Here is a 13,329-nt window from a genome sequence, read left to right as displayed (position 1 = left end):
AGTCCAGTGATGTCCTTGTGGTTGCAATGAGCAGTATCACTTCTCTCCATGCAGGACACACAAGCACATGCCACACAAAGGAAGCAGGAGCTCCGGGGACCCTGACAATACAGACAAATATACTGCACCTGCAGGGTCTTCCCACCCTGAGCTATCAAAGACCCCTCTTTGTTAGGTTCAGCTTTTCTAGGAATTAAATACAAATTCACCCAATTTAGCAATTATTTTAGCCCTCTCCTAATTTGCTGGGTTCTGTACAGCAAACATTCCACAATGACCTGATCTTCATTTGGCTCTGGATTCAGAGGACAAGCATGGGGAAACAAGACATGACAGGTTTGGTCTTCACACCAATAATGTTTATGAGATGAAGAAGTTAAGTTAATAAGTGAGCTGAGCAGCGAAAAGTGAGTAGTCAATGGAACGGAAGAGATTTAACACTTTCTAAAGCCCAGCATTTTCCTGGAAAGTGTCCTGCTTTTAATTTCCCAAAATTCGCCAGACACTATAAAGTTTTTTGTTTTTCCTGTAGGCACTATTTGCCCACGGATCCCATTAGAGAATGAATTCCACATCTGGATGTGTGGAGGATCACAGGCCTTCGGCACAGCTCCTAGGGCTGGCTAAGAGAAGAAGATGACCAACCAAGAGTGTGATTGCAACAATATGCTGACAAAGCCAGGGGGTCAGAAATGTAACCCTCTCTTCATATGGACTGCCAGACCTGGTTTAGAAAACAAATAAACAACAACAAAAAAATAAACCAAAAATAAACCAAAAAGCCACCTCATATATTTTCTTGCACTATCCAATCACAAAAAGACATTTATATCCTGTTTAAATTAGGCATCTTTTCTTCAAATTCAGCTCAGAGGTACTGAAAATGCAAATTGTTCTTACATTTGTTACTACTCAATGGTTTGCATTCATTTTGAAATATGAGAAGTTCAGCTTTACCTCCTGAGAAGTTAGCCCGACAGAATGACAGTTTGGCTTCAGGCTTCCAGTTGATGGAGCAATAAACAGAGCAATAAATAGATTTATTGTGCCCCAAGGATACTGAAACTTTTCATCCACTTTTTTTTGGAACTCTCCCGAGACTCAAATTTGAAGTTACCTATATTTTCTTCTTCTTATTAAAACTGGAATACATCTTTTTTATTTTCATACTGTTGAGAGGAAGTGAATGGGGGCGGAGCTATTTTCAAGTCATGGAATTCAGGTAAAGATTATTGTTTTCCATAAAGATGATTCCTCCACAAATTACCATATAAAAACATACTCACCTTCCTGTAAAATCATTCAGATAATAGAACATGGAAAATTACTCACAAATGTAAAATGTTACTTTCTTATACTTCCCTGTTTGATAGATACAGAAATCCTGAATAATTCATTTCTCCTTTATTTGAAAGGGTTTTATCATCAAGGCATATACACGTTAAATGAGCAGGTTCTCCTAAACCAGGCTCCTAGTTTTACCTGAGAAGCCAGACCACAAGGTGCCCAGGCTTTTATGATTCCAAATACTGAGCCATATGCTTTCAACGCTGGTGGTTAAAGCAGCATTTTGCAACTTTTTCAAGTTTCTGTCCAGGTACATGGAGCACCCATGGAAGAGAGCAGCCTTGCAGAAGAAGCCTTCTCATTCCTCTGTGGAGCACCCCTTATTTTTCATTGAGGTCCCACATGTAATTCCTGCCATGTCACATTTTTTTAAAAGATTTTATTTATTTAGCAGAGAGAGAGAAAGAGAGAGCAGGAACATGGGGTGGGGGAGGGGCAGAGGGAAAGGGAGAAGCAGGCTCCCCGCTGAGCAGAGAGCCTGGGATCTTGACCAGAGCCAAAGGCAGAGGCTTAACCTACTGAGCCACCCAGGTGCCCCCCATGTCACATTTTCATAAGCATATCTAGAAGCTGAAAAGCAGTTTCACTGTAAATCTACATAGGACAGTAATCACTCAAGATGGTACAGAACGAGATAATTACTTTAAATACACACATCCACACACATATCTCAACCACATTAAAAAAGTTGGAGTAGAGGAAAAAACCCCAAAAACAATAACGCCATTCTATAAGAAACTGTTAAGAGCTTTTGAATGTTATTTTCCAATTTTTTTCTGTGCATCTGAATTTTAGATAAAACATACCATTGCTATTTGTAGCTTTATCAGTATCCTGGTTTTTCCACCTAACAATATGCCAGTGATCTCTTGAGACTCACTTTGAGTCTAAGAGCATCAATTTAATGATTCTTTGCTTAATATAACAAGTAAATAATTAATAACCTAATAAAATTATAAACATGAAAGTAGTACACTGCACACTCTAAAAATATTCTTATTTACAAATTCAAAGTTTACTTTTATAAAAGTAATATTCTCTCTTGATTATAAATCTAACCCATGTGGACACTTAAAAAAATTCTGGAAAACAGAGAATATCCTGAAGATTACAATGACCCATAATCTTACCACTCAGCTAAAACATTTTAAAATTTAGTTTTTAAGGGGTGCCTGGGTGGCTCGGTCAGTTAAGGGTCTGTCTTCAGCTCAGGTCATGATCCCGGGGTCCTGGGATCAAGCCCCGCATCGGGCTCCCTGCTCTGTGGGGAGCCTGCTTCTCCCTCTCCCTCTGCCTGCCGCTCCCCCTGCTTGTGCTCTCTCTCTCTGTTAAATAAACAAATAAAATCTTTAAAAATAAATAAATAAATAAATAAATAAATAAATAAATAAGTAAATAAAATTTAGTTTTTAAGTAAAATTTGACCTTTCATACAATTTGTCTTCATAATTTAGAGAATCATTTTAAACTGTAGAAATGCCCTTTACTATGAAAAGGAGTGGCTTTATTTTGCCATGGTGGTCTCCTTCCAGAATGCAATAATCCTATTAAATAATACATTGCCCTTCAAATGGTCTTTTGGGCTTTGAACAGTGGGCTGGGTGGGCAGCTGTTGGTGGCAGAAAACACAGGATGTGGCCAGATGAGCAGTGAGTGTTCTAAGAAGCCGAGATTAGAGCTTGGTACCTCTCAGGCCACAGGATGAAGTCTCATAGGCACCACTAGTCCTCTTGTTACATGGCCCCAGAATGTACTGCAATGCCAGACAGCTATCTAAAAGATACTGGGAGAAACCAGGGCAATTAGATGAAAGGGTGGATCACTATAATTCTTTACTGTGGGGCAGATCAAACATGTCACAGAATGTATTCCATGATGGAGGTTTCAGAGGTGTTTTCTGGGTACACCAATAACAAGAATGTCACAATTAATTTTAGTCCTGGCACATTATTCAAGAAAAGCTACCAGGATGGGATCCTCATTTACAGAACGAGAACTCAGGGAATGGATCCTTTATTTTTCTTTTAAATATTTGTTTTTGGTAATAAATTCTTGTATTTCAAAAATTCAGAGTGGAAAGCCTTCTCATGCCTGCCCCTACCCACCAGTTCTCCTCCCCAGAGGCAACCAATGTTATCAGCTTTTTGTGAATCTCTCCAGAGATACAGACTCAAGGGAAGATCTATATGGGAATGGATCCTTCTGGTGTTGACTGATACATCACTGTGTGGAAGATAATCTCTGGATAAAGAGGTGCCTGGGCAGAGGGCGCAGGGCTGCCTTTCTATTAACCACTCTAAATCCCACAGGGAGTTAATAGATTTAGGTTTTGAATGGCAGGTTTACTTGATATAAGGAGATAATGTCTGGCACTAATAAGAAGAGCTAATAAGTGAGCTGCTCTCTATCTAGATTGCATTTAAAGGGTTAGGTAATGATCCACAGCCTGTATGTTCCCTCCAAGGGTGGCTGGTGCTAAGAGCAACACTATCTTCTCCATAAGCAATTTTCTAAATGTAAAACATTATCATATTTTGGTATTATTTTGATTATACTCAGCAGTGTTTACCAAACCTTTATCCTCTTAAAAGAAATACTGAAAACAATTTGAAAATCGTAAGCACGATTTTTGTAAGTCTTAGAGCCAAAAGATCTCTCTATTGGAATGAAACTCTAATGATGTAATACAAATTAATGGAAAAATAGCAGCAGACATTGGCTTTGCTGCCAGGTTTTAAAGAGTACTTAAGCAAGGCATATTTATCTTAGTGACATGAATATTTAATTTTTCCTTATCTGGATAGACATTTTAGAGAGTGTCAATCAATATATTTTTTGGAAAAACTTTTAAAGCTTACCCTTGTTACAAAAAAAAAAAAAAGCCTATAATTTTCTCTTGAAATGCAGCTCATCCCTATTTACATCTATTAATATTTACTTAAACAATAAAGATATCAACAGGCTTTTATAGTATACAACAAGTATACTCTAAATTTCTGTAGATGAGTAAATACAGAAAAAACAGCCAATGGAATTTTGAAGGTGAAAAAATACCCTATCAGATACAAAAACACACTACAAATTTTTTTTTTTTTTTTTTTTTTTGACAGAGAGATAGAGTACAAGCAGGGGGGAGCAGCAGGCAGAGGGAGAGGGAGAAGCAGGCTCCCCGCAGAGCAGGGAGCCCAACGTGGGACTCGATCCCAGGACCCTGGGATCATGATCTGAGCTGAAGGCAGATGCTTAACCGGCTGAGCCACCCAGGCGCCCCTACAAATCTATTCTAATTAAACAGGGTGACACAGTGCAAAGATAGGCAACAGATCACTAGAGCATAATAAAGAATCCAGGAACTAATCCATGTGTATATGAGAAGAATTTCATATCAAGGGGGAAGTAACTGGGGCAACTGACTACTGACTTATTTATTTATTTTTGTTTCAAGTTTTTATTTAAGTTCTAGTTAGTTAACATGTAGTGTAATATTGGTTCCAGGAGTAGAATTTAGTGATTCATCACTCGCTCATCATAACATGTGCCCTCCTTGATGCCCATCCCCCATCTAGCCGATCCCCCACCCACCTCCTTCCATCAACTCTCAGTTGGTTCTCTACAGTTAAGAGTCTTAAGTTTTGCCTCCCTCTCTCTTTTCTCCCCTTCCCCTATGTTCATCTGTTTTGTTTCTTAAATTCCACATATGAGTGAAATCACATGGTATTTGTCTTTCTCTAACTGACTTGTTTTGCTTAGCATAGTACACTCTAGCTCCATCCATGTGATTGCAAATGGCAAGATTTCATTCTTTTTGATGGCTGAGTAATATTCCATTGTATACATATGCCACATCTTCTTTATCCATTCATCCTAACTACTGATTTAGAACAAAGTAAAGTTAGTTTACTCTCTTAAATCACCCACACAAATAAAATGCCCAATGGATACAAGATCTAAGTGTTAGAAAAAAAAGCATATATAAAAACCGAAGATGACAGATTTATAATCTTGGTCTTCCTCCATAAGACACAAAACAATGAAGTAAATGTAACAATACAGACACATTTAAATGTGCAAAACTTTAAACAAAAGACCATAAAAAAAAGTTAAAACGTTAAGAAAAAATTGAGGAAAAGTATGGTGACATATGTAATAAAGAGCCAATATCCACGATATCTAAGGAGTTTTTACTAATCCATATGAAAAAGACAACCAAAAGAAAACAGGTCAAAGTAAATCAAAAATTAAAAATAAATGGTCAATAAAGATATGTAAAGATGCTCAACCTTACAGAAATCAATGTTTATTCTTTATACTATAGACCCCTCACCACCACCACCACCACCATCCTGCCCCACCAGTGCTGATGAGGGTGATACACCAGGCATGCTCATAAACTACAAGTTTTAGAATAGCATCTTTCAAAATGTAAAAAATATATATATCCAGTGACCTGGCAAATCCACTCATGTTACTAGTACAGAAATACTGGCATGTGTGCACAAAGCTATATATATATATATAAATGATATTTTTAAAAAAGATTTTATTTATTTATTTGACAGAGAGAGAGAGCACAAGCAGGGGGAACGGCAGGCAGAGGGAGAAGCAGGCTTCCCGCCGAGCAGGGAGCCCGATGTGGGGCTCGATCCCAGGACGCTGGGATCATGACCTGAGCTGAAGGCAGACGCTTAACCAACTGAGCCACCCAAGTGCCCCCACAAAGATATATTTATAAAGAAAGTCAAGTCATTGTTTTACTAATGAAACACTGAAAATTCCATAACATCCATCAATAGAATAATTGTTCAATAACTTATGGTACATTATCTACAAAATGTCATAAAGTCATTCAAATGAGAGATATACACTAATATGGAAAGATCTTCTAGATGCTGTTTTATGTGTGACTCAGAGGGAGGACATAAAGGCATATATGCACATAGATGTAGATCATATATATACACCTACATGTTTGCAAATACACAGAAAAATGTCTAGAAGGATCTACACCAAACTTTTACCAGTGATTAGCTGTGAGAATAGGAATGAAGTTGAGGAAGGAGGGAGTGAAGAGAGTTTTCATTTTTATTTGATGGATTTTTGTACTGTTTGAATGCTTAATTAGAATATATTGTTTGTGCCCATAACAAATATAGATGCAAAAAATAAATGACCTTTACTCTCCTTGCAACCTTTTTTTTTTCCTTGTTCATAGCAAATAACAGAAGAGAAAGAACCTCTTTCAGTATAAATGTTTATTTTCCATAAGCTGGGAATTTCCATAGAAATGCATTTTAAAAATTTGATTATTTTCTATTTTAGTTTAGTCTTCATATAATGTTATCAAATGATAATTAGGTAATCAGATACTATGATTTCTAGAAAAACTATGCAGAAGTCAAACGATCCTGAATGATAAAGAGTAGGTTGAGCACAGTCACTATATCTCAGGGGTCAGGACTCAAAGGCACAAACACGTGTATGCTATCTTTCCAGTTACCCAGAGGTCCCGGCCAACTCGATGTCACCGTAAATATTCAGCCACCTTATTTTGATCAACTTTACTGGAGACGTATGACCACAGGTGTCAAATATCAGCATGAACTTTCCCTGACCCCACAAGTGGAAGGGAGAAAAGGAGGGGACAATAGGTCTGGCTTGATCTGGGCATGTGACTGGTCCAAGAGTCGATCAGGATAGGATGCAGCCCTCAAGCAGAGAAAAATCCTATACATCCAGATGGCTAAAAGCCCTGAATGCATTTACAAATAAACACGATATAGGAAGAACCAAAACAAATACAACTCCCCTAGAAGAAAGGGGAATTTCTTCTGCAAACCAGACATTATCATAGGAGCAAAAGCTTTGGAGCAAGGAGGTCCCTACCAATGTTAGCGGAGGGATTTGCTATTAAATTATGAAGTTATAGCATTACTTCCTTTATCACAGGACATGCTCTCAGCATGGACCACCACCACCAACAGGAACCACTGCAGAGAGAGTAGCACTATAATGTATGCCTGTCTTGCAGAGGCTGTTTTGAGCCTAGGGAATCAGTGTTTGCTTTCCAGAAAGACCTACTGTGGTCTTCTTCATGTAATCATCTGTCCCGGTATGTTTTTTAACAATTCAGTATTTCAAGATTTAACTGGCATGCAAATTTTTAGGAACATACATGTTATAAAAAAGCAAAGCACATAAACCCGTTAGAGAGAAATAAACAGAACACCTGTGAGGGGGAGGGTGGTGGTCAGACTACATGATCACACAGGTCTCTTCTGGTTTTAGCAGAAGAATAAACTGAACCCCAAGGGTACTGGGAGGAAAAAGGGTAGGATTACTGTAGCCTTCCACAGCAGCAGTAAAAATTAGATTCCTAGTCTAAGTTAGGTCTTCTGAAAATTGAGTTATCTTCTCTAAGTTATGTCTACTGTGAGCCCAAAGCAGACACACAGGTGCTCATAGTGGCTCTCACCAGCATCTGTTCTGGGCATAAAACTTCAACTGAGTCTCTTCAAGAGCAGAATAAATGATTCTAATCCTTGTCTCCTGGCCCAGAAAATAAGACTAAGAAAGAAACCAGAACATAGCCCTTTGGAATGATTCAGACTTCTGTGAAAGGAAAAAAAAAAAACACTTAATTTTAGAAATGTTCATTAGATGGTGTTATGCTCATCTGTTTTAAAAAAAATTTTTTTAACTGTGGTAAAGTACACATAACAAAATATGCCGAACTGCATCTTGCCCACCTACCTTGTAAACTGTCGACTCTCTTCATGAACTTCCATTTCTGTGCTTTTAAATTCATTTAGTTCTTTCCTTATAGCTGCCTGCATAGGAAAAAAATAGATAAACAGAAATGTTACTTAGGTCATGTAATTCCTCAGCATATACAGCATCAACAAAGCAGACATTCTTTTAAAAAATGTCTTGCCAAAAGAGATTCCTAATTTCTACTAGGTAAAGGTAAGATAAATGTAAGATCATACTAAAACCAGGGAAGATTTCCTTCACGTGTCATGATGAGGAGGAGAGGAAGAAGGCCTTTGCTAAACTCATCCTGGGGCCTGGTCTGAGTCACATGCATCCCCCACCCTTGGTGACCACAAGGATAGTTGAGGTCATGAGACTTTCTGAGAAACAATGTCATTTTCCTATGAAAGTTCTACAGTTCATACCACCCACCGCAACATGGCTTTGACTAGGTGCCATGGAACTACTGAGAAGGCAGCTGCTTATTTATTCTTTAATATTTAAAGTTCAGACAGTCAGAATGAAAAATTTCAGCACAGCACTTAAAGCCATTCAAAGAAAATGTGTTAATTCAATGTGATGACTATTACCACGTAACAAACATATCACCCATGTCATGTAGATGTTGGGGTCTGAAGAGATGCTTCTGTCCCTCAGCTTGAAAAACTGAGATGTTATGATGTTATGATGATCAGTTACGATTGTGACCAACAATTCTTTCATTGTTCTTTTTTTTTTTTTTAAAGATTTTATTTACTTACCTGACAGAGACACAGCGAGAGAGGGAACACAAGCAGGGGGAGTGGGAGAGGGAGAAGCAGGCTTCCCGCTGAGCAGGGAGCCCGATGCGGGGCTCGATCCCAGAACCCTGGGATCATGACCTGAGCCCAAGGCAGATGCCCAACGATTGAGCCACCCAGGTGCCCCATCTTTCATTGTTATTTATAGAGTATACTGTGTACAAGAAGAGAATGTCACTGAAGGAGACTCAAAGACAAATAAAGGCAAAGTCCTTATTCTCAATAGTAGGTTGGCTACCAATCTAGGAGTCTGCAAAAGTCAATGGAAGCATTCTTTTAGAATCAATTGAGATATAGAATCTGCAAAAAAAGAGTATGGTATAGTTTATTTTTAATGGTAAACTGGGTGCTACACATCCCTTACATTAGTAACATTGACAATTCATTTATGACCATATATACATGCATTTTTCCTGAGAAAGTCAGTTCAAGATTTTTGGGCATATCCCAGATGTTCATCTGCAACGTGACTCTGTCACTCCCTCATCAAGAGGTGGACTCTCTCTCTCCAGCCTTGGATCTGCATGAGTCCTGCCACTGTTTTAAAAAACAGAACACAGCAGAGGTGAGGTTGTGCCAGTCTGGGATGCAGCCCTTAAGTGGCTTGGCATCTTTTGTTTCCTTCTTCCTGGAAGTCAGCCGCCATGTAAAAAATGTGACTACCCTCAGGAAACCACACTGTGAGAAAGCCAAGGTACAGGAAGAGGCCTGGGAGGAGGAGAGGCCATGGGGATGGAGAGAGAGGCCAAAGAGCAACAAGGCACAGATGTGACTATGAAGGAGCCAACTTGGAAGTGGCGAGCAAAGTAAGATGGTTAACTCACTAAGGAGTTGATAACCCAAACACCTATCACCTTACAAATGATAAAATGGAGGCCTTGAGAGATCAAGTCACTTGCTAGACATCAAATGGGTGTTAGGGACAAAGATGGAGCTCATATACATAGGCCTTCTTACTTCAAGTCCCACAGTATTTCCACTGAAATGAGCTTCAGGGCCTAAGCTATCCAGATAATTGCCTCAGATCTCCAGGTTGTGTGTGCTGGTTTGTAATTAGGAATAATGAGTCAGTTATAAGCAATGAATGCGATGTGAAATTATAGGGACTGGCTGTCTGAAAATACATATTATTAAGATGTGACTACAGGTAATTAAAGAAATGCAATACTCCTTTTAAAAATTCACTGCAAAACTACCACAATTTTATTCCAAAGAGTTGCGTCCTCTTACTATTTAAAGAGAAGGTTTCCTGGGGTACCTGGGTGGCTCAGTCTGTTAAGCGCCTATTAGACTCAGGTCATGATCCCAGGGTCGTGAGATGGAACCTCATGTCCAGCTCCCCACTCAGCGGGGAGTCTGCTTCTCCCTCTCCCTCTGCCCCTCCCCCCCTCATGTTCTCTCTCGAAAGCTCTGCTCTCTAATAAATAAATAAAAAACCTTTAAAAAAAATAAATAAAGAGGTTTCCTGAGAGGAAAAGAGTAATTAAAGACCCTTCATGTTCAGAAAATACAGGTACAATAATCTTAACTCCCTTCTATGCAAATGAGACCAGAGTTTAGGCCTAAGGACTCTTCCCATAAATGTAAATGGGACTGATTCTTTAGAAAGATATGGGATAGAGAGAGCTAGGCTGCTGTGGTGAGATTGGTTGGAGCCTAAATGGTGCTGAGCTGGACCAACACAGGGTAGTCACTGAGCAGACACCAGGTATTTCTTTCTTTTCTTTTTTTTTAAGAGTTATTTATTTGAGAGAGAGCGAGCACACACAAGCATGTGTGAGTGGGAGGAGGGGCAGAGGGAGAATCTCAAGCAGATTCTCCAATGTGTGGAGCCGAACTCAGGGCTCAATCTCATGACCCTGAGATCATGACCTAAGCCAAAACCGAGAGTTGGATGCTTAAGCGACTGAGTCACCCAGGTGCCCCAGAAACCAGGTATTTCTAAGATTTAAATAAAACAAATCCCCTGAGACCAAATATACAGCATTTTTTGGTACCATGAGAATAATAGAGAGGAAAGAGGAAAGAAAAATGACTGAAACGAAGTTTAAAATTGACTAGTGATAACTGGTGTCAGAAGGTCTGCTTAATCTCTTCCAGTCAGCTCAGGGATCACCCTGGCCAGAAGCAATAGGTGATTTGTTGAAAATATGGACCCTGCTGCCTTCTCAAATAACATGAGCTGTGAGGCCAAGATTAACTAGAGTTCCCCTCATTTGATGTTTTTTGCTTATTTCTTTGATAAAAATCTGATATGGAACAAGGAGGGAATTTTTTTAAGATTTTATTTTTTTGAGAGAGAGCACGAGCAGCAGGGGTTGGGGGGAAGGGCAGAGAAAGAGGGAGAAACAGACTCCCCACTGAGCAGGGAGCCTGACGCGGGGCTTGATCCCAGGACCCGGAGATCATGAACTGAGCCTAAGGGAGACACTTAACCGACTGAGCCACCCAGGCGCCCCTGGAGGGAACTTCATGACTACTCATCAAGCTCTATGCCATGAGTATGTAAGTGTACTCTTCTTTGCTGCAGGACAACCAGGAACAGGCCAAGAATGTCTCTGCATAGAATTCAAATCTGTCTTTCCTGCAACCTGTTTAGACAGTGCATTCCTGGAAGGGTAGTATGTTCATCTTTATGTCCCCAGTATGTAAGACAGTTCTTAATATATTAATAAGTAATTACTGAGTAACTTCTTGGACAAATCCATGTATCATCTGAATTTTCAATTATCTTTCACTAGATAATTTTAGACTAGATTGTAAACTGAGGCTTCACTGTATAGTGAAAATGTCACCAATGGGGAACAAAGCTTAGATTATTAAGCCTGCCCATGAATGTAACACTGATAAGTGCTACCATTTATTAATGAGCTGGAACTTTATGGATACACTACCTAATTCCCAAGATGGATATAATTGGCTCTCCTAGTGAGGAAACTGGACTTAAATGACTTGCCAAAGTCAAACATCTTCCAAGTGGCCAAGTCAGGAATCAAACCTTTAGGTGTCCAGCTCCAAAGCCTGCCCTCCCATCTCCACCATGGATGGAGCTTCCAGAGCCTACCCTGGGAGATGGCAACTACCAGGTGAGCCTCGGTCTTCAGGCCAAGTTGATGGCCTTCTTTGGCTCTGCCTGTCCCATCATCTTAGGGCTCATTTATCTACTTCAGCACAGATATAGACAGATGCTCTATCTTACTGTTTATGTATCTGTTTCTAGTGCTCTACTCAAACACATATATTCTAAAATTAAAAATGGTATCTCAAAGGTGAATTAAGCTCAATCAAATTCACAATTAATGGGGGGGAGACAAAAAAATTCACAATTAATAAGGCATTTCTCCCACCATTTCTCTTTCCTAATTTGAGCAATTTAATAAGACTGCCAGATTTATGAGATTCCCTACAGTGTTTTCATAGCATGGGCATTGACTGGTTATTGACTGCCTCCTGATTTCTTCTCTTTATACTTGAATTGCAAAGATTTTTTTAAATGCAAAGTAGTATCTTAGTGGGGCTAAGACTTAGTACTAAGAAAAGAGAAAGAAGGGATGGTGCCTTTAGGAGGCAGGAAGTTCAGTGTTTATTTTGAGAGCAGAGGTGGAAATACTTAGTTCCAATATTTTTTTTTCTTTAAATGGGATATACAGTTCAAAAGTTATAAAAAGTAAAACTCTTTTTTAACCTGAAAGTTAAATTACAGATTTTTATACTTAATTGGTATAAAATATATTACTTATAGAATAAAATATACACTCATTGAATAAAATACATTATCTTTAACCTGATCATTATGCATTACGAAGTGTTTTACAGTAAAAAGCAACAGAAATCCAGAAATGTTTGTTATAATAATGATGATTAGCATATATTATTTTCATACTAAAATAAAAAAATACACTAAGACCATTAATAGTTTTAATATCTCTGGGCAATAAGTAACATTTCACTATACTCCTTTTTTAACTTCTAGAGAAAACAAGTAACTTTACTTTTTTCAGCGTTAGGTAGAAAATAATATGCATTAATGTGCATTAATATACATTTACATGCATTAAATAATACACAATAATATGCATTAATGCATTAATATGCATTCATTGTTCTTTTTATATTTTTGAATATTCTGATTTTTACCAACAAACATGAGACACTTGTATATGCACAATGTACTTATATTAACGGCATTTTAAATTGTTGCATTTTTTTCTATCTTCTATCTTTAAAGTGTACATTTTTTTAAGCTAAAAGAAATTATTCTTAATTTTTTTTGAGGAAAAAAAATTTTACAATATAATTCCAGTTCTAAAAATGCTGTCCTTTAGACTTTCACAAGTGTCAGGAGAAATGGGAGAGACAATGTCATAGGGTACAAATATCTGAGCCTCAGATGTGAGGAGGGAGGGATTCTGGCTGCGCTCTGGGGCTCAGA

At 38.5% G+C, this 13,329-nt stretch overlaps 1 protein-coding gene across 8 annotated transcripts in view; it reads right to left on the bottom strand.

Moving 5' to 3' along the window:
* Window positions 1-13,329, bottom strand: part of PHACTR2 (phosphatase and actin regulator 2) — a 255,603-nt gene that overhangs the window by 8,229 nt on the left and 234,045 nt on the right. For 2 of the 8 annotated variants that reach the window (XM_081827427.1, XM_081827431.1), the window contains exons 12-13: window positions 8,098-8,174; window positions 6,601-7,956 (exon numbers count right to left, since the gene is read on the bottom strand). In XM_081827427.1, coding sequence (XP_081683553.1) covers window positions 7,845-7,956; window positions 8,098-8,174 — 189 coding nt within the window. In that variant the 3' untranslated portion in view covers window positions 6,601-7,844. Of the gene's footprint in view, window positions 1-3,033; window positions 3,131-6,598; window positions 7,957-8,093; window positions 8,175-13,329 lie in introns of those variants that run through there. The other 6 variants (XM_081827429.1, XM_081827432.1, XR_014147366.1 and 3 more) reach the window with 5 other exon arrangements.

Source organism: Leptonychotes weddellii, chromosome 8 (assembly GCF_054177405.1).
Source record: "Leptonychotes weddellii isolate Sample4059 chromosome 8, ASM5417740v2, whole genome shotgun sequence".
Classification (NCBI taxonomy): domain Eukaryota; kingdom Metazoa; phylum Chordata; class Mammalia; order Carnivora; family Phocidae; genus Leptonychotes; species Leptonychotes weddellii.
The sequence above is the reverse complement of the archived record's forward strand: the minus strand, read 5'-3'. Positions and strand labels throughout refer to the sequence as shown.